Genomic DNA, 21,178 nt, shown 5'->3' on the forward strand with positions numbered 1-21,178 from the left:
TTTGCTTACATCTATTTGTAAATCAATTATTTTCAGTACCTATTACTTCGTGAAGAAATTGAGAAGCTGAAGCATGAGGTAAAGCAAAATTCACCTTTTACTTTTTCCCCTCTTTTCTAATGTGTGTGTACATATATCTTTGTATAGTTGCATAAATAGTCATATTTTCAATACTTCAAGTAAAAAAACTTTTATATTCTTTGTCAAAATCTCAGGAGAGGAATCTCATTAAGGAAAATAAAGAACTGAAAGAGAAGGTACCGATTTTTTCCTTCAGTAGTAAATGTTTCTCTAACCATGAAATATAGTATTTTTGCTGATAAGAGTTTTGGTAAATTGTATAAATGACAGTGGCGTGGAATGGGAGCAATAGTAGTAGCATCACCATCATCAACCTTGTCATCAGCAGAAGTGAACAAGGATAGCAATGACAATATGGAAGTGGAGACTGGTTTGTTCATTGGACCTCCTGAGCCAAGACAATCCAAGAAACTCCCTCCTTAAAGAAGAAGAAGTTGAGCCTCATTTTTTTATCAAAAGAAAAAAGAAAGTTAAGCCTCACAACTTCAAAAGAATGTTATTTATGTTTTATATATTTTCGTCCAAAAATTTGAGGTGCCAATAAATTCTAAAACATAGTGTAGTAGTTTGTTCTTATTCAATGAGCTGAGCCTCAAAAGTTTCTATAAAACTACTGTTGTATTACTTGTGTGTATTAGAAGTTCAGTACATGTTTAAGTATTTTGTTTATATATATTTTTAATTAATACTGTTTAAAGTGTAAGAAACAACAATCTATCAAGTAGAAATCATAAAAATTATAGACTTATAACGAAGCAAGATTATTATACTTTTGCCTAGCGTTTACGAGGATGGGACATCTTGCACACTCTGGTTGAGGATTGTACTGTCAATTAAAATTCAATGAAGAACAGAAAATATAAAAACGGATTCAAAATACAAAATAAACGTTCTTGATCAGTATTTTGCTTTTATTCCTCAAAGAAAAATGCAGACCATAACTCATCCATAACAAAATCCAATTCAAAAGATCCAACAAAGGTATTCCAATCTGGGAGAAATGTTTAGACAACTCCACACACAGCACATTATTCGAAAGATGGTTGCCATTGAAGAGTTTCTCCAGCAAACATTGGAACGATCTCTCCAAACGAGAAGGTTAAGACCTCAGGAACTTTCCAAGGAGCTTTCTTGAGAGTGATCTTTGAAGAGTTTCTCGGGAGGCCATAGAAATCAGGTCCATTGAAGCTTGTGAAAGCTTCCAACTTGTCAAGCGCACCAGCCTGAGGTAAAAGATATGAACATTAAAGTAAACTCCAAAACCGGGAAAAGTAAACCGTTTGAAGTTACCTCATCAAAGACCTTGGCGTATAGAGACAAGGCAACAGGAGCGCTGTAAATACCAGCACATCCACATGATGATTCTTTTCTTCTCCGTTCATGTGGAGCACTGTCTGTGCCCAGGAAGAACTTCTTGCTTCCACTAGTTACAGCTTTAACAATGGCTTCTCCTGTAGTAAAAGCATAGTGATCTGATTTCAGAAAACAGATATAAGAAAATGAAATCTGGATGATCCAGAGGGGAGTGAAGAACATACGGTGTATCTCTCTTTTGAGAACGGGAAGGCAGTAGTTGTATGGATGTAATCCACCTGGAAAAGAGCGTTTCTGTTGAGAAGGAGATGTTGTGGTGTGACTGTTGCACCCACAAACCCTAGTAAGTCACCAAAAAGGATATGAGCCTGGAACAGATAAAAAACTAAAGACAGGAATGAAAAATATTTAGCGCACTCTGGTAAAGTTCATCTAGCTCATGAAGCACTACTGCATAGTATCACTGTTCTATTTAAAAGTAACCGGTCCAGCCACAAAGACCCTTCTGTCAGTGAGTTGCTGGAATTTATCGGGAAAGAAGCTTGGTACAGGAAACAGAGTGAAGAGGTAGTAAAGACACGTGGAAGCTAGAGATTGGAGGGAGAAGGTTGTTAGAGTCGTAGTTGGAGTTTGTTGGAGAGATACCAACGGTTCCAATCAAATAAGGACAGCTGTCAAGTGAAGAAGGAGTGACGAGTATAAGAGCTCTGTTTCTCTGAGTTATTTATATTCATTCAGAAAAATTGTAACAAACTCTGTTGTGTTTTCTCTCGATATTTCTCACTATGTCTGTTGGATAGGATGTTTCAGCCAGGAATTACAGGAAAGAGGAAAAAGACTTGCACACAGTCCATGAAGAAGAAAGAGAATTTCATAGTATGGTGGACATACTTTCCAGAAGAGGCTGAAGTGTTGAAGAACTTCTGGCAACTATAAGGTAGACTGTGCAAGTTCAGTGCAGAAAGTTCACATGGGTTTGGAGAGAGAGAGAGAGAGACACTGATTTGTGATCAGTTTATCATATTTCTCCTTAGATCGTGTAACAAAAAGACTACTACGAAGTAACAGAGTAAATGAATGAAAATGACTTATTACACTTTTAAGGTAGATGTTAAGTTTTCATGTTATGAAGACTAAAATCATTTACGGTACCTCGATACAATTTCTCCAGTTCCTGAAAGTACATCACCGTTTCAAGATCGAGACTGCATATTACCATAAAAACCAAAATTTTCGTAATATTTTATAGGTTAAGAAACAAATATGATCAGAAAGTTTGGGAATTTTACTCAATCTCCGTGCTTTCTTTTGATGAACCGATGATGTTGTGGATATATTCCTGATAATATAAAGGAAACAAAAGAAACTAGAGCATATGCCACGATGGGACAATAATCTTCTCCTTACAAAGGATGAACTAATTAATAGACACAACTATTTGCAATTGAAGGGATTCCAGAAGATGTATGGCAGCTTCATGGGGAGCAAGTGCATGTTCGAGTGTTTGAAAGGTTTAAATGGAGGATCTCTGATCTTGTGGTAAGATTGATTATCTACCATGATGTTTGGTGATGGTTGCACTATCTTCGAGTGTTTGCTTTTTGAAAGTCTTGATCTTGGATTTGATGTTGTTTAGCGCATTATCATATCTTTTGACATTGGATTTGATGTTGTTTAGTGGGTCTGAGTCCGTTTTAACATATGCCTGTTTAAAATTTCTCTCTTTATTGTTAAAACGGATTCAGACCCACTAAACAGCATCAAATCCAATGTCAAAAGATATGATAACGCACTAAACATCATCAAATCAAAGATCAGGATTTTCAAACAGCAAACACTCGAAGATATTGCAATCATCACCAAACATCACGGTAGGTAATCAATTTTACCACAAGATCAGGGATCCTCCATTTAAACCTTTGACAATTTCTGAGGCAAAAACTGTTCAACGATCACTTCGTCATCTGTGATTATGTCAACTATAAAATTTGCCTTCTTACTCTTCAAATTATTGGAAGTAACACTTATTTTGAAAGCAATGTTTTTCTTATAAGATCGTTGAGAGTTTGTGGTAAAACGGAGCCATCATCCTTAAATTTTGAAAAATAATCAGAATCTATTAAATCCCACATTGTTCTTTCAGGGGATGATGGATCCTCTAGATCTACTGTTCTTGGTATGGTGAGTTATGTTCTAAGAATCCAAGGAGGACAATAAGAGAGATATTAAGAAATAATGAGGTACCTACTGTTCTATCACTTGTGTGTATTAGAAGTTTAGTACATGTTTAAGTATTTTATATATTTTTTAATTCGTACTGTTTTAAGTATTTTGTTTATATATAATTCTAATTAATACTGTTTACAGTATGAAAAATAACAATATGCTAAGTATGAATCATAAAATTCATAGTTATAACGAAGCAAAATTACTATACTTTTCCTAAGCTTTTACACTCTGATTGAGGTTTGTACTGTCGGCTCCGGTGGTTGGTGGTTCTCACCACCACCGGGAACGGGTAAGACTCTGGGAAAAGAGGCTCTCAAAGCTCTTTACCGCCGGCTTTCTGTCTCCGGGAAGGGATGGTTCTTCTAATATCTTTATCGTCGGCTTTGTGTCTCTAGGAAGGATGGTTTTTCTAGCATCTCGATCACCGAAACTTATGTTCTTGTGTGGTGAATTAATATTAGTTTGAAGTCGTGGGAATATTGCTTTTGTTTGGTTCTTGTTGTTTCAGTCACTTCGTTGCATCCTAAGTTAGCTTTTTGGGTTCGTTTTTTGTGATTTATGTTCGCTGTGGAGGTATCTACTAGACCTTATCTTGGACCTTTGTGGTTTTGGGAGATCGTTTCTAGACGAAGCAGTTAACTTGATCTTCAGTTTTTCTCTTGCGAGGAGGTGGTCAGTTTTTTGTTCTGTAGGTCACTTGGCTGCCTTGCGAGTGTCCGCGTGTAAGAACTGGTGGTCTTCTTTGACGTTTTCCCAAGTAGCGTTTCAAGGTCTTTTGTCCTTGTATCTTAGTTTTAGTGGTGGTTTCTGGTCATGCAAATTTCACATGGATAGCAGCTGCTGGAGTTGGTGTAGATTTGACCTCTCGATTGTTTCTGATGTTGCTGGTTCTAATATGGCTTGGTGATATTCCCTTCAGGGTTGGGACTGCTCAAGACATGTGTTCTTTAGGTCAGCTCCATTGATATCGAATTCTTCTCGAAAGGTGGAAGGAATAGAGTTGTGAATATAAATAAGTTTTAGGCTCAGTTTATGTCTTTGTTTTATTTTGTTTGGTTTATGTTCTTTGTCTTTGATTTCTTATCGATACTATGTATCTCAACTTTCTTCGAGTAAAAAAAAAAAAAGAGGTTTGTACTGTCAATTAGGTTCAATGGAGGAAAAATAAAAACAAATTCTTTTTTTTGATCAAATAAAAACAAATTCAACACACAAAATAAACATTATTTGTCAGTATCTCACTTTTATTACTTCAGAAAAAAAAATGCAGAGCATAACTCAGCCATAGCAAAATCCAATTCAAAAGATACAACATGAACTCCAATTTGGGAGAAATGTTTAGACAACTCCACACACAGCACATTATTCGAAAGATGCTTGCCATTGAAGAGTTTCTCCAGCGAACATTGGAACTATCTCTCCAAATGAGAAGGACAAAACCTCAGGAACCTTCCAAGGAGCTTTCTTCAGTGTGGTCTTTGAAGAGTTTCTTGGGAGGCCATAGAAATCAGGTCCATTGAAGCTTGTGAAAGCTTCCAACTTGTCAAGCGCACCCGCCTGAGGTAAAAGATATGAACATTAAAGGAAACTCCAAAACCGGGAAAAGTAAACCGTTTGAAGTTACCTCATCAAAGACCTTGGCGTATAGAGACAGGGCAACAGGAGCGCTGTAAATACCAGCACATCCACATGATGTTTCTTTTCTTCTCCGTTCATGTGGAGCACTGTCTGTGCCCAGGAAGAACTTCTTGCTTCCACTAGTTACAGCCTTAACAATGGCTTCTCCTGTAGACAAGAAGTAAAGCACAGTGAGATTCAGAAAGCAGATATAAGGAAATGAAATCTGGATGATCTAGAGGGAAAGTGAAGAGCATACGGTGTATCTCTCTTTTGAGAACGGGAAGGCAGTAGTTGTGCGGTTGTAATCCACCTTGGAAAAGAGCGTTCCTGTTGAGAAGGAGATGTTGTGGTGTGACTGTTGCACCAACAAACCCTGGAAGCCAACCAGAAGGGTATGAGACTGGAAGATTAGCAAAAGACCAAAAGATGAGAATGAAATTTAAGAAAGTTACAAAACCTTCTTTGCAAGATTCAACGAAGTTCACAGCATCCATGGTAGTGATGTGTTCCATCACTACTTTCAGCTGTGGAAGGCGTTGGATTAAAGGCTGCAGAACTGTCTCAATGAAGATTTTCTCGCGGTCAAAGACATCAATACTCGGATCCGTGACCTCTCCATGAACCTAACCATAACACATTCCTTAGACAAGAAAGTCTAAATGACAAAAATGTCTAAATCTGCAGCGTGATTTATTTACCAGAAGAGGCATGTTCTGTTTGACCATCTCTTCTAGTACTGGCAAGCATTTTCCAAAGAGGTCTGTAACACCATCTTGAGAGTTAGTTGTGGCTCCCGCAGGGTACAGCTTCACCGCATAAACCACACCACTTTCCCCTAAAAAACGAGATACATTATACATAAAAATGTATTTGACTATGATGAAGAAACAATGGGAAAAGTACTTACTGGCAAGCTTGATCTCCTGAGGTTGGGTTTTGTCAGTCAAATAAAGAGTCATTAGTGGATCAAAGCTGGTCCCAACCGGCAAAGCTTTCATGATAGATTCACGGTAAGTAATGGCAGCTGCAGTGGAGGTCACAGGGGGCTTCAGATTCGGCATCACGATCGCTCTCCTAAAATGACTCGCACTACACACATGTACACAACCCATTTCTCATCAGACAAAACACTAAGCATCAACGGAAATTGAAGGAATATATTCAGAACAAACAAGAACCACTCCATTGATATATAAATGTAAATAGTAGGGAGAATATAAATATAAACCTGTGGGGAACAACAGCCTGAAGAAGATCGCCATCACGGAGATGAAGATGCCAATCATCAGGCTGAGTGATTGTGAGTTCCATTCTTACTGCTCTAGTCTTCAATTTCTTACAAGATTTCAGTTTCTGAGATCCAAATCCCTACACAAAGAGGAGTAACTAGTAGTTTACTCACATTATAATGGTCTCAAGACCCACATGGACAACGAGATGATTAAAATAAAATACAAACCGGGTCAAATGGATTGAATGGTCAATGAAAATTAAAAAAGAAAGACTGAGAAGTGGAGGAGGCATAGTACATACAACAACACTACAAGGAGAAACAAGAGTCTTGATCATCACAATGCCTTTGCAAGATTCACCTGTTTACAAAGGGTAATAAGATTTAGAAAGAAAAAAAGACATTAAAAAAAGGGAACGATTTGTGTTTGTCATTGAGATATGAAGACAGAAACAAAACATAGAAGCTCTATTCAATATCTGACTGAAACAAATTTCAAAAGCTCATAGAGACATTTGGTCGAACAACTTATCTGCGATATATTTTAAAGCTTTATCTATTATTAAAAAAAAAATGTTAAAACGTTACCGAGTTTAGAGCATAGATTGTTTGAAAATTAAAACGCCGGTGAAGGAAGGAGAAGTTGACGGTGACAGAAGACGGTTGTGATCAGTGTGATCGGAAGAAAACGTCTGCAACGAAGTTCCGACAATAAACCGTGAGAAGAGAACTTATACTTGTACAAGTTTTAAAAATAAATAGGGGCAAAATTGTAAATGGGAGTTTTGTAAACAGAGTTATTGGACAACAGTTTCTTCGTCAAGATCAGCTATGTAATGGTTATGACTAGAAGACGTTGTGCTTTTTGCTGTGGAGGCAGCGCAGCATCAATCATAGGACCGATCAATACTTCCCATATTGACTTGAACTCTGTTAGATTTGAGTCGACATCTCTTTTTTTTTTTTGAATAAAATGTTAAATTTGATTCAAAAGAAAATAAGCTTGTTTACAGCATGAGCTACTTTGTTTATAACATGGTTACTAACTTGGTTTTAAAAAAAAAAACTTTATCCTATGTACCCACAACTCCAATCCAACTTTGATATGCGGTCGCCATCCTTTTGTCGTGTCTGAGAGTTGCTATTCTGTTCTTCACCTGCCTGTCAATCATTCGAAATATTATTTCCTCCGAATGGGACTGGTCACCATGCTTCCTGCCGTTGCGTTCCCTCCAAATTGTGTATACAGCAGCCTGAAACACATAGCGAAGAAGAAATCTGTGTATTGGCGAGATTCTTCCCTGCGTAAGATGGTAGACAATGTCCTCCCAGTCAGCAGAGTAGAGGTTGCCCAAAAGGTTTTGCGTCAGCTTCTTCCACAACGTTGAGGAGTAGGAGCACGCAAAGAAGAGGTGGCTTCTCGTTTCCAGATGTTGGTGGCAGAGTATACAACTTCCATCGCTTCCACTGTTCCACATAGCCATTCTATCGCCGGTTGGCAAACGATTATGCATAGCTAGCCATGCACAAAAACGAAACTTCGGTGTTGCTTGTCTGAACCAGAGACCTTTGTGCCAACTAACCTTACCTCCGGTAACTCTTATATGATTCCATGTATCTCGAGCTGTGAACTTTGCCTTGTAGACATCATTCTTCCCTTTCCATAAGACTATATCCTCTTCCTCTGTTCTTGTCAGCATCCTTAGATGGTCTTCAATTTGAATGAGGTCGTTCGAGCGATGGTTTCTTCTTCTACGTTTTGTGCAGGCCGTTTTAACAGAGTCAAACTGGCCAATACCCATGTCTATTTGTCCTCGTGGACCCAACACATCCCTCAAGCAACCCATCGGAGACCAATGATCATACCAAAACGAGGTCTTTTCACCATTGTGCACTTCCACTTGAGTCGACATCTCTAGTGTAGTGTTCACGGCAAAGTATTGGCTCACCTGGCCATGAATAAAAGCTTCTGTTTGGTTAGAACAACTATGCATCAAACCATCAGAACCGGTTTTGATACAACCGGAACAGTCCTCTGAAGTTGATCCTGGGATGCACATCCCTACTGCGTAGATACGGTTGGGTTCCTGGCCGATGGAACCGCTGAAGAAGAAACCCTCTTGAGCCGTGGCGTTGGAAGGAAGAGAAAGAGAGGATGACACGGCAGTTTACGTCGTAAGTACCGTTAGGCCGCCTGAAATGCCCATTGTCACTACATGTTTGTGATGAAACCGAAGCAACACCAAAGCTTATGAGAGGACAAAACAGAGTATTGAAAACATACTCCTCTGCTTCAGATTTTCTCTGAAGCATCCTCCCTAACCTGCAACTGCTGTCACAAACACGATAAAGTCAAAAAATCAAAGTCAATAATAATGTTGAATTTTGCAAATGTGATGATTGTTTAATTTTTTTTTTCTTTTTTTGAAAATCACTGAAGAAACGACAGTTAAGAGAAGCACTAGTATTTGTTCAAAAAAAAAAAAAAGAAGCACTAGTAAAATCAAGACAACTTTCTTCTCCTCTTTTTCTATTCCTTCTAATGTCATTGCTGAACACAACATCTTCTATAATGCTTCTCTCTAGGCCAAGGTCCCCAGACATAATCTATGTTCAAGTAGTGCGTATTCCAGGTAGTAAAAAACAGAGGAGTGTTCAAACTGCAATGCACTTGAGAAAGATCTCATACTGTTTGCAACACATGTTAAAGAAATAAGCGTTGGAGACTATCAGAACTGTTACCGTGAGAAACAAGGAGGGTCTTGTTAGTCGTCCACGTCACATTTTCCGGTGGGAAATTAATCATTTTTTTTTGCGCAGCCACGGCCAGCGAAAACAGGTGAAAAAAGCCAATTTCAAGAACATTATTGTTAAATATTACTCTCTGTTCATGTTCTGTTTCAATAGTGATATGTTTTCTAATCTGTTTTCTTTAGTGGAGGATGGTTTTGATCGTGACTAATCTTCATTTTTGACATCTAAATTCCAAACCAGTTCGTGATCAAGGTTCGGTGAGAGCCTAATCTCTTGTCTTTATCTCTGGATTAAGTAAATCCAAATGATAATTAAAGGTGCGACTTGTTAGCCCCACGGCCCCCACCATGACGCCACATGGGCAGCTCATTCAAAGGATTTGGAGGACACGTGGCACTCTCTATGCTCAGAAAAAAAAATTCCAAAACAGAGTATCTAGAGCATCCCCATTAGTGAACCCCCTCTTGGGGTTCATAGACATTTTTTAATAATTTTATGATGGGACCATAAATAGTGATGAACTTCTATCAATTGTGTTCTCCCATTGGTGAACTTGAAATTGGGGTTCATAAAAATAAAATAAAATATTTTAGAAAAAATAAATAAAAGTTTTTATTCAATCTGAAGGCAAATGTCTATTGATCAGAATCAACCTAATGCTCATAATCATAGTGGTAACTTTAAGAGAACACATAACTTTCATATAGAAGACTATAATAATTGCCCATTGTAGGTCTCTCCATTCTTGAGCTCCACAAGCTAATGCAAGATCTCAAGTTAAAAACAGTGCCCACTTAACTTCTGATACATATATTATAATCAAGGGTTTGAAGTTTAACTTACCATGGGATGTCCTTGAGCAGTCTTGAGTAGCGAAAGAGGAAGCTACAAACACAACAAAACAGAAGCTAAAGAGTCAAACTTTAAAGTTTAACCTTAATTACTACAATTATAGAAAGAAGTCACATACATGCCATCGTGTTTTCCAAGAGGTTCATCATACTGGATTCCAACCCAATAGCTAGAACCCAACGACTCTGCTCGTCCAACGTATTTGACCACTCCCCTTTTCTCTCCGGGCTCAACTTGGCATCTATCTCCCACCTTTATATTTTGACAACAAGAGATTAAAAAGGAAAGAAGAAGAGTAGAAGCAGTATACACAAGAGGGATCAGGTTTCACAAAATATCAAAACAGTAGCTCATTATTATCTCTGCCTCTTCAGTTTAAAGTAAAGGAAGGGAGAAGTCTTTTAAATACAAAAAAAAGAAGAATCAAACTCACCTTGATATTATCTTCCATGAAGTCCTCCTTCGTCTGTTGAAATGAGGAATCATTAGAATCTTTTGTGTTCTTAAATTTCTTAATCCTTACCCCCAAATACTTTAGCTAGAATGTAAGTAGAGCTTTGAGATATCTCACAACTAACTGTTCTCCAATCTTAACTCACAACAGCTATAAATCAATAATTTAGACCACCGAACTAGACACTCCCACTGGAGACAAGTGCTTTCTGAGCAGGTTTTATAGCTAAACTATAGATTAAACTAAACAGAGATTCTCATAAGTATATGTACGGAAGCAAGGAAGAGAGAGAGAGAGAGTACTTGGAGTTGGTGACATCGGAGAAGAGAGAAACAAAGAGAGTGTTTTCGCTGTCGAGATGGAATACCTTCATTCCCTTTGGTCGGCGGCGAAAAAAGTAAAGAGTCGATTTAGGGTTTTACTCCGCCGGAGTTTGTTGGAGACACCAGATCCGGCAAGTCAGTGGGAGGAGGAAACGAGTTTGCAGTGACTGGTCAGAGATGGCGAAGGAGAGACTCGCAGGAGCAGGCGACTGAGAGCACGACGCGTGGCTTGAACTCCCCTCCTCAGGTTCACGCGGAAGGATCGATTCACCGAAATAAATGTATTTTTCATTTTTTTTTATTAATTCAGCCCTAAGAATTTGGGCCCATGAACCTCTTAAATCCGCTAATGCGGATGCTCTAAGATTTGGGCAATCATCAAGTGTGAAAACGTGAAGCAAACACCATTTAGACACACAACAAGAACCAACCCAATACGCATCATCATCATCAGAACCCCTAAATTCCAGGAAGAGAGAAGATAAATATCTCAAGCTAAAGCTTCAAGCCTCGATCTGGGGTTTCCATAAAGTCTCAAGCTTTCGATTACAAACACGCTAGAACTCTATTTGCTTCCAAACCTCGCTTAAAGGGTCTCTCTGTATTCATCTTTCTGTCACAATTCTGAAAAAAAAAAATTGAAGCTTGATTTGGTTCAACAGAGAGAGAGAGAGAGAGAGATAAAGCAGAGATGTGTAGTTTGTCAGCGAACATGTTGTTACCAACAAAGCTGAAACCTGCTTATTCAGACAAACAGAGTTATTGTACCACCAACTCACTCCTTGTCTCCAACACAAGACCCAAGAGGAAGAAGAACCAATCCACTGTTCCTGTAAGTATATTTTTTTTTTCTTTTATCTGGTTCAGACTTATTTTAAACCAAAAAATTTCAAGTTTTAAAATCCGCAGCTTTATGTCGACGCCTCTTGTTTGTATTAACTATTAAGGGAGATATTCTTTGCTTTATCTATATATATATATATATAGATTCTTGATTAAAAAAAAAAAATCTATATATAGATTCAAGAAATGGTTTCTGAATCTAAGATGCCTTTGCAGATGGCAAGATTGTTTGGACCAGCTATCTTCGAATCATCCAAGCTGAAAGTATTGTTTCTAGGGGTTGATGACAAGAAGCATCCACCAACGCTCCCAAGAACTTACACTCTGACTCACAGTGACATTACAGCTAAACTAACTCTAGCTATTTCTCACTCCATTAACAATTCTCAGGTATGCGTTTAGTTTTAGGCTCTTAACGGTTTTAGAAAATTTATAGGCTGATGTATGTGTGTATATGTTATAATATAGTTGCAAGGATGGGCAAATAGGATATACAGAGATGAAGTGGTAGCAGAATGGAAAAAAGTGAAAGGGAACATGTCTCTTCACGTCCACTGTCACATTAGCGGTGCCCATTTCCTCTTAGATCTCTTCCCAAAGTTTAGATACTACATCTTTTCCAAAGAACTACCCGTTGTAAGTTTCCAATGTAAAAGAATTTGTTTCATATACGACAACTGTTGATTAAAATGATTGTTTTGATTTGTGTGTTAGGTGTTGAATGCTATTGTTCACGGAGATGGCAACCTGTTGAACAGCTATCCCGAGTTACAAGAAGCTCTTGTTTGGGTTTATTTCCATTCTAATGTCGATGAGTTCAACAGAGTCGAATGTTGGGGTCCGCTTTGGGAAGCTACTTCGCACGATGGTCACAGGACTCAGACTCTCCCTGAGACTCTGTGCAAGGAGGAGTGCGGTTGTTGTTTCCCAACTGTTAGCTCCATTCCTTGGTCTCATAGTCTTACTAACGAAGGTGTTACTGACTACCCTGGGACTCAGGCCGAGGGAATGTCTACTCCAAGTCCGGAGAAAATCTAGTGATTCAACTAATATACAAGTTTCTTTTTAGTGAAATCTTTTGTAGATCTAATATTGGTCTGGTTTGGTTTAGTGTACATGATGTGGTATAGGAAAATAATGATTATTTGTAGGTTTAATAGTACTAAATTAAGTTATAAATGTTTAATATTATGCGTCTCCACTTGAGTCTTTGACCCATCAGGCCATCACAGAAGTATTTTTTTTCCATCACAGAAGTATATCATTTCACCAGATCAAAATGTAATGAAGTCAAAATAAGTTGGTTTATGTTAGACCGTTGCGTATATACTAAAACTATGGTTTTAAAATATGAAAACGTAAACGAAATGGCAAACTATTCATAACAATCATCATCACCAAAGTAGTGTTAATATAAGAATAGTCTCTTTGTATGCTAGTAGGGCGTAATACACACCGATGTAACACGTGAAACCAAAGGAGAAACGTGAAGGTAAGGAGATTGGTAGTGACGGCAAAAGACTTGTGCTGGTCTACGATACAAAGCGTACCGGCCACTCCTTGCTTCTAATGATTCCAAATCATTCTTTTGGATCTATTTGGTATCTTTCCTCACAATCTTCCTCTTGATTGTCAATCCAAACAAATATGAATTTATAAAACGAAAAAAAAAAGAAAAGATGACTTTGTATGTCCGACCCCATTCGTCTATGTCTACCTGTAATTTACAACCATATTCGTAGGACCGGTCTTGAGATTTTGAAATTATAAAGATTTCATTAAAGAAAAATACCACTTGTATGTCCATGATATGCATATGCATATTGAGCAGAGCAAGATAGCATAGAAGTTTTAGCAAAAAAAAAAAAAAAGATAGCATAGAAGTAACATATACATAGAGAATAGGGCAACGAATTATTGCGTTTATTTTATTATTGATGGACTCATTATAAAAATGGTGTGTTCGTAGGCAAAATTTGAACAACAAAAATTTATGTATGATGACGTATAAAAGAAAAATTTGAATAAAGATATACAGTTTGAAAATTTTGTGGTGAACCCAGATGGTATTATTATCTCAAAAGGGTTATAGATCTTTTTTTGCATCCGTGTGAAAAACGTTGGTTGAGAAGACCAACTCAGAGGCTGCTGACTGCTGTTGAAGAAATGCAAGAGATATTTATGTATGATCTGTCTCTATGCATCTTGGAAGATCTTTTCACCGTATTGTTGTTCTACCAAAGAATGTCGACCCAATGTCACTATCCGTGTTCTGCGTATATAACGAAAAATATCGAATTATTTTCCTCTTAAAAAATAACATTTTGGGATCATTAGAGTTGATTGATTTTTTACCTGAGATTTAGGGGATGGGAAGACATTCCAGAACCTTAAGGTTTCATCTCCTGCTCCGGTTACAATCGTCTGTCCATCTGGTGAGACCGCTAGGTACAGAACACGGTGTGTGTGACCAGTCAGAGTTGCAATCTGAACCCAACAAATTAAGAAAAAGAGACGGTTATAAGTTACATATAGCACTTGATAATCCAGAGTACAAATACAAAGGTTGGAGATTTGTTACTTTGGACATGGTTGGGTATTTCCAGACTATGATTTGGTTTTGAGAGTATCCGTGCGTGCTAACCAGCTCGTTTACGTTCTTAGACCAAGCTAGGTTGCATACCTGTCACATGCAAGAACAGAAAGGGTTACTTACCGTTGGTTAAAGTCATGTAAAGTTAATGAACGTACCTGACTGCAAGTATCTATGGAGCTTAAATGAGTATTTTTGGTTGTATTCCAAAAACGTATGCACCTATCAGCAGTGCCACCACCCGAAGCAAGAAGCCCGTGAACATGAGGTGACCAAGCTATGGCTTTAACCGCTGCTGTGTGTTCACTACATTTCAAAACCGGTTGCGTTGAATGTTGGTTCCATACAAAAAGCTGAAAGAAAAACATTTATTAAAAAACTATTTTAGCCCCCATATGCTCAAAAGAAGACTTAATATAATGTAACCGAAAATTTGGAATATAGTTAGTTGGTACGTACCAGATTGTCGCTTCCACCACCAGATGCTAACTCTCTGTTATCGTGAGACCACTTGAGTCCGCATACCTCGGATTTATGACCAGTCAGTTTGCTGACATGATCTTCTTGACAACGTATATCTCTCTGAAGAATACTCTCGTCTCTGCTACCAGATGAAAGAACCGATGAGCTCCATGCCAGTGCTCCAACTCTTAGACTATGTCCTTCCATTGTTCTTGTTCTCTTGCATCGCGCCGCATCCCATATCTATCAGAACACACAACTAATATGTGTATCATACATCATAAATTCCTCAAATCCTATCTGCCAAAGGTTTAAATACCTACAGATGCTTTTATTCGAGCATTTCTTATCAATATAGAAAAAAACATCTTTGTAATAACCCTATTGATATTGTTCCATTATGATCAAAGATTCCATATAAGGCATGAGCTATCTTTTACAATTAAGAACAAAATTTAATGCTGTAACTTACGATTCTAAGTAACAAACAAAGACAAAGAGGTAGAGAGCAATGGACAACAACATAAAGTAAAAGAGATGTAACCTGTACTTTCCCGGTACTAGTTCCAACAGCCAGATGAGTTCCACGGAAGGCCCAACCCACCGAGCAAACACTCTCATCAGCTCCGAGATCACATAGTTTAGTTACCTGTTGAAATTTCAAGGAAGCCTTCTTAGAAAAGTTTCTTAGAAATTTGAATGTGAGGAGATAAGGACACTCGCCTTGCTGCTACAAGCGTTCCACAGATACACGCAGTTCCCTAGTCCCACCGCAAGAACATTCTGTGCTGACCAATCCACAAGATTCAAATAAAAATCATCTTGCAATGCCGGTGCATCTAGTACCTGACATTTACCCACAAACAAAATATCCAAAATCCAATCAAGCTTGACCACATCAGTAACAATCACACTTAAGAGCTATAGAAAGAACAGTAAACAACAAACATTCTTCAATAATGGTTTGATTTAAAATCAACCTAACCTCAAGACTCATCACATCAACTAAATCTAATAACAAAAGTCAACGAGATCGAGAATCTAAAGTCTCCAAACTCAAAACATTACGCAACAACCCGTCAAAGGAACAATCAATGCACATCTAACTAAAAAAAACACAACACATGATCGCGATCCGTTGTCATTAATTCGACAATCTACATCATCCCGACAATGCACGATCGGACACAGAACGCAAAAAAAAAAAAAAACACCAACCTTATGGGGCGATCGCGACACCTTCCTCAACTTCTTGATCGGACTCTGGCTAACACCAGGACCATCATCATCATCAGACACAAACGGCGAAAACAAATCCGTACGCCGATTCGTCTCAGTCTTAAACCGAAAAATATTACGCGACGTAGAGAACCCAGTGATGTCCCGTTTCTCCGGCGTCTCGGGACCGAACATCGCCGCGCGTAACAGAGTCGCGTAAGATCCTGCTCCGTCTTCTCTCCCGTCTTTAGCGAGATCGAAGAGCGCGTAATTGGATCCGGATCTACTCGGTATGAATCTATCGGAGTATATGGACCGTGATGGTGATGGAGACTGGTTGGCATTGATCAGACGGTTGATTCGTGACTCTAGTGAGATGATCGGAGTGTTCATCGACGGTGTTGTTGGATTGATGTTAGTTGAAGAATTCGATGGAGGAGGAGTCACATTGCTTGCGGTAGGATCTTCCATTGAGTGTTTTTGAGTTTTGACTTCTTTCTTCTTCTTCAGATTTAACTAAGCGTTGAAACATAAACCCTCTTCTGTCTTTTTATTGTATTTTTTCTTTTTACTTTTTTTTATTTTTTATTTTTTTATTTCCTTTTCCCGGGAAATCTAAGGGAAACGGAAAACGACATGTGACTTGATGCGGAATTAAGAGAGGTTGATCAGGTGTTTGTTTTGGGTTGGTTACGTCATGCCTTTTACAACTTTTTCAAGTTTTCATGGGCTTTTAGCTAGGCCCATATAGATTTTGCCTAAATTGCCTAAATATTTATTGTTTTTTAACCCTACTTTCACCCATTTTCTATAGAGGAGTTAAATCTTAGATGGCAGATCTTTTTTTTATGAACCACTAGATGGCAGATCTTTAGATCAAAATCTCATAGATCTAAGCCAACTCTCAAGCTAATTTTAAAAAATAAAAAATAAAAAATTAGTTCTTAATTTGATTTTGTTGTTTTTTCCAATTAACGAATTTCTTGAGAAACAAACAAACTAAAAACAAAACTTAAATAGTTAAATCTCAGACATATATACTAAATAAATAATTGGATAAAAACTACACTTATTAACTGTCGTGCGGAATTGATTTAAGCTGTATATTAATTAATACATCAAAATTGAAAAAGGTTTTAAAAAGTAAACCAACATCTTGCTAAAATGAATGAATATTACTAGCAAATTGCAGAATGGTAATAAAGAAGTGAGTAGATGTTTTTGTTTTAACGTCTCACGTTCGGAGTTAGGTGATTTGTTTTCTATATAGTACATAATTAAATTAAATGACAGTTGTAGCAATGAAGGAGAAAATATTTGTATAATTTTTTTATAAGGAATCAAACATATTAAAATAAAACAAAAGAGAAAAGAAAAAAAAAATCCATGTAATTACGATGTCTGGTGAAATAGCTTTCACGTTAGCTAAACCGCTAAAGGACATGTCCTTATTGATGTGTGGAGAATGGGAATATCTTTTTTTATGAAATCAAAAATATAAAATAGGATAAAATGCAAAAGAAAATAATCGAATCTCGAGTATCTCCAACCTAAGACTTCATTTTAAAGGAGCATAACCTTAAAATAAGAATTTGAGAATTGATTGCTGCAACCATGAATTTTAAAAAAAAAATCTTTAAAAGTTTTGTCTATTTGTATTATAGTCTTTAGTATTAACAAAAAATTAATCATAATGATAAAACTTCATAAATACATATAAAATATACTTTTAATATATTATAGGACACATAATATTACATTATTATATTATAAAACATAATATACATTATATATATAATAAAACAATATACATACACACAAATTTTAGAAATTATGTACAAGATACCAAACTACTCAAGTAAGATATGTAATTATGTTTATGTAATTTGTTTTTAATTTATGTGAAGTTTGATTAGTGTATTTTTATTTTGTGTGAGATTTATTTAATATATTCTTCTATTTATGTGAATTTTATTTTAGTGCTATGTAATATTTATTCTATTTTACTTTATTTGGGTGTATTTAAATTATTTTAAATAAAATTAGTAGTTGTATCTGTGAAAGTAAATAATTGCAAGAATTGAAAAAAAGTGAATAATAATTCTGAAGTTTTAAATAGTGAAATCTCAAATTTGAAGTGTCACTATTCAAAATCTCAAAATTTAAAGATTTGAAATTATGTTAGAATGACGAAAGCCTCAAAATTTGAGGATTTGAAGTTCGATTGGAGATGTTTTTATTGACCGTCAGGGCCGGCCCTGAGCCAAGCCCGATGAAACATTCATCTTAAGCCCCCAAAATTTTTGAGAAATTTTACATGGAAATAAGCCTCCAAATTTGTAAAAAATAATTTCCAGTCTCCAAATTATTGAATTCCTTCTTGACTCGTCTACGGCTCCCAAAATCTCGGACTTGTTGACCGTAACAGATATGTATATATACCGACTTGGAAAAACATATATTTTCTATATAGTACCATTAAAAGAGAAAATTTTCCATTCTGTAAAAGTTTTCACTTTTTCAGAACATGAAAAAGAAAAAGAAAAAGAAAAGGAAAAAGAAAAACAAAAACAAATTATGGCGGGTTAGTTAACAAAAAAATGGAATTTCACTTTGGATTCCTTCCAATGTAATTATGTAAAAAAATATACTATAAAGAAACTCAATTAACACAAAATTTTGGGAAAATAAGAAAACAAATTAATCCTTGAGAAATTGCCAAAAATACCATTTTCATAGTACCACTTTTCATGTTTACACTAACCACTTTTACCACTACTTTTAATGAAGGGTTTAGATTTGAACATTTAGGATTTAGGGTTTAGATTTTATGTTTTAGGGTTTAGATTTGATGTTTTAGGGTTTAGGGTATAAAGTTTAGGGTTTAGAGTTGAGGATTTAGGGTTTATAGTTGAGATTTCAGGGTTTAGGGTTTAGGATATTGAATTTAGGGTATATAGTTTAGGGTTTAGGGTTTAGAGTTGAAGATTTAGGGTTTAGGGTTTAGAATTGGGGGTTTAGGATTTAGAATTTTGGATTAAAATTTTGAAAAGCATATAAAAACAAAGATATAAGAGTCTTTAACATTTTAATAAAAAAGGTATTTTTGAAAATGTGTATTTAGTGGTGGTAAAGATGAATAATGGTACCTTCAAAGTGGTATTTTTGAAAATTCCCCTTAATCCTTTTTTATCGATGATGATTCAAATGAGTGTTTTTATACCTATCATGGGGCATTACAGGAAGAGTTCTAGTTCCAGAAGCAGTAGGAGCCCTAACATGACCCACCATTGAAACCTGAAGAGCTTCTTCTTCATAAGCTCTTCTCTCCATTTCTTCCCTCTCCGCTTTCTTCTTCCCCTTCACCAACATCGCCACCACCAGCAACCCTAATAGAATCGCTCCAATCCCCGACCCAATCACACTCCCCACCGCCACTTTCCACCGGCTCAACTTTCCTCCTCCGCTGCCTTCATTCACCTCCGTCGATGGCGTCACCATCCCACCACCACTACTGTCATCATTTTTCCCTCGAGCTTCTGTTGTCACCACTAGAGCATAATGCCCTTGCCTTGTTCCTTTGCAAACATAAGGTGAAACTTGATCACTAAACGTTGTGCTACCGTTGCTTGTGAAACACGCACACAAGACTGATGAGTTCTTCTTCGTCGTCTTAGGGTTATCACTTGACGTGATCTTCAAGAAATCGATCAATATAGGGTTTTGATCGGTACCAACAACGTTAACCTCGTAAGGGTTTGCGGCCACACCGTCAGGGTTAGCGTTGTAAGCTAATAAACCAAGAACCGGTGATACGAGCTGGTAATTGTAATCGGTTAGGTTATAACCGGTAGAGTAGACTGAAGACCAATTCGAGCCGAGGTTTTGTCTAACCAGCATGACTCTCTCCGGGCATGGCTCCACCGTCACGCCAGCGCCGATGTGAAACTCGCCGATTCTTGAACCGTATCTTCTCAGACTCCCGCACCTTAACTTGACCGTGTCGATATCTATACCGGAGAAATTAGAAGGGAGGTGGATTTTCTGTATGGTGCCTGTGTTGAGATTGAGCTTAAAGTTTCTAATGGTGTAGTCTCTGATCATGAGATCTAAAAGACGTGTAGATTGAACTGACTGAGAGTTAGATTGGTGGAACGATAAGAGAAGTGTGACGAGAATGATGATTGTTGTTGATGTACAAAAAGAGGATGAATCCATAAGAGAATGAAGCGATCTTAGTGTGTTTACAGGGGAAGTGAAGAAGAGTAAAGAGAAGAAAGTTTGATTATGTTTGACTTGGTGGGGATATGTTTTTGTGGACAAGCATTATAAACACTTACACTGCATTAGTCAGATTTCTCTTTTTTACCTTTATACAGAAAGACATATGATACAACTATTAAAGTAGCATATGACCGTTCTAACGTATAGGTTTACAGATTTAAATGATTTTTTCGTAACAACATAAAAGCAATGGATCTGTGTAGTAGTGGAGGAGAAAATTGGGTGAATGATGATAGAAGCATGGGAAGATGATGATCATGATTACTCTTGTTTCCTAACAAAAAATATATATATAGCAAATTATTTTATATACAAGGCAGAAAAAAAAGAAGATAGACAATGGCGTGCTAATATTCGTGTGACTTTTCCTCTTTTGTGTAATGGTTTTCGTCTGTGCTTTTATCATGTGTGTTCTTGACTTTAGTTCTTTGTTATCAATCAATCTTTTATGTTACACATAAATTTTGAACCTTTTTACACTCTAATTCACACTATATGCACTAATCACGCTAATCTATCTTACCGATTAAATCATGTAAACCATCTTTTTCCCCTGGGAGTTGCAGTGAGTGGAGACTAAAGGACACGAAAAGTTAAAATTGAAGGTTGTAATTAAGGCAATTTCATGAACATGTTTGTGATCGATCCAGTATCTCGTTTACGCTCCAACGATTTGAATGAAGGGTGAACTAGAAAGCACTTTTATCTAAGATCATAATAAAATGTTTGTCATATGGTTGTCTTTTTTTTGTCCTTGGTAATTGTTGTAGAGCAATTAGAAAGAACAAAGTGTAAACTCTCAATTTCTTATCACAAGTGTTTTAATTATTATTACATTGGTGAACTATTTTTTTTCTTTAAAAAAAAATTCTTATCACAAGAAAATCAGCTGCGGTAGAAAGTAAAATGTGCCTTACATT

The 21,178-nt window shown here is 36.9% G+C and overlaps 4 protein-coding genes and 1 long non-coding RNA gene across 5 annotated transcripts; 2 read left to right on the forward strand and 3 right to left on the reverse strand.

The window, feature by feature from the left end:
* Positions 1-14: 14 nt before the first annotated feature.
* On the forward strand, positions 15-771 carry LOC130511719 (uncharacterized). Its single transcript, XR_008945231.1, has 3 exons — positions 15-78; positions 216-257; positions 352-771. It is a non-coding gene; the product is annotated as an uncharacterized LOC130511719 (long non-coding RNA).
* Positions 772-5,500: 4,729 nt separating this feature from the next.
* LOC130511717 (dihydroorotase, mitochondrial-like) lies at positions 5,501-7,258 on the reverse strand (the record flags this gene model as incomplete). Its single annotated transcript, XM_057009171.1, is given in 7 exon segments — positions 5,501-5,617; positions 5,702-5,867; positions 5,943-6,079; positions 6,152-6,333; positions 6,473-6,612; positions 6,778-6,836; positions 7,064-7,258. Coding segments are annotated over 6 exon segments (778 nt in total), but the record flags the coding sequence as incomplete, so codon positions are not given.
* A 3,991-nt stretch (positions 7,259-11,249) lies between these two features.
* Positions 11,250-12,900, forward strand: LOC108849663 (magnesium dechelatase SGR1, chloroplastic-like). Its single transcript, XM_018623253.2, has 4 exons — positions 11,250-11,690; positions 11,918-12,091; positions 12,170-12,337; positions 12,416-12,900. Exons 1-4 carry the CDS (start codon positions 11,550-11,552, stop codon positions 12,737-12,739), a joined length of 807 nt encoding a protein of 268 aa, XP_018478755.1. The 5' UTR covers positions 11,250-11,549; the 3' UTR covers positions 12,740-12,900.
* A 703-nt stretch (positions 12,901-13,603) lies between these two features.
* LOC108849599 (protein FIZZY-RELATED 2-like) lies at positions 13,604-17,726 on the reverse strand. The gene is made up of 8 exons (XM_018623168.2): positions 15,975-17,726; positions 15,480-15,602; positions 15,301-15,405; positions 14,754-14,999; positions 14,453-14,647; positions 14,283-14,384; positions 14,057-14,188; positions 13,604-13,973 (listed from the first exon to the last, which is right to left on the reverse strand). The coding sequence occupies exons 1-8, from the start codon at positions 16,443-16,445 to the stop codon at positions 13,920-13,922; spliced, it is 1,428 nt and encodes a 475-aa protein (XP_018478670.1). The 5' UTR covers positions 16,446-17,726; the 3' UTR covers positions 13,604-13,919.
* A 940-nt stretch (positions 17,727-18,666) lies between these two features.
* Positions 18,667-20,494, reverse strand: LOC108849816 (uncharacterized). Its single transcript, XM_018623420.2, has one exon. It carries the CDS (start codon positions 20,190-20,192, stop codon positions 19,164-19,166), a length of 1,029 nt encoding a protein of 342 aa, XP_018478922.1. The 5' UTR covers positions 20,193-20,494; the 3' UTR covers positions 18,667-19,163.
* Positions 20,495-21,178: the final 684 nt, after the last annotated feature.

Source organism: Raphanus sativus, chromosome 4 (assembly GCF_000801105.2).
Source record: "Raphanus sativus cultivar WK10039 chromosome 4, ASM80110v3, whole genome shotgun sequence".
In the NCBI taxonomy this organism is placed as follows: domain Eukaryota; kingdom Viridiplantae; phylum Streptophyta; class Magnoliopsida; order Brassicales; family Brassicaceae; genus Raphanus; species Raphanus sativus.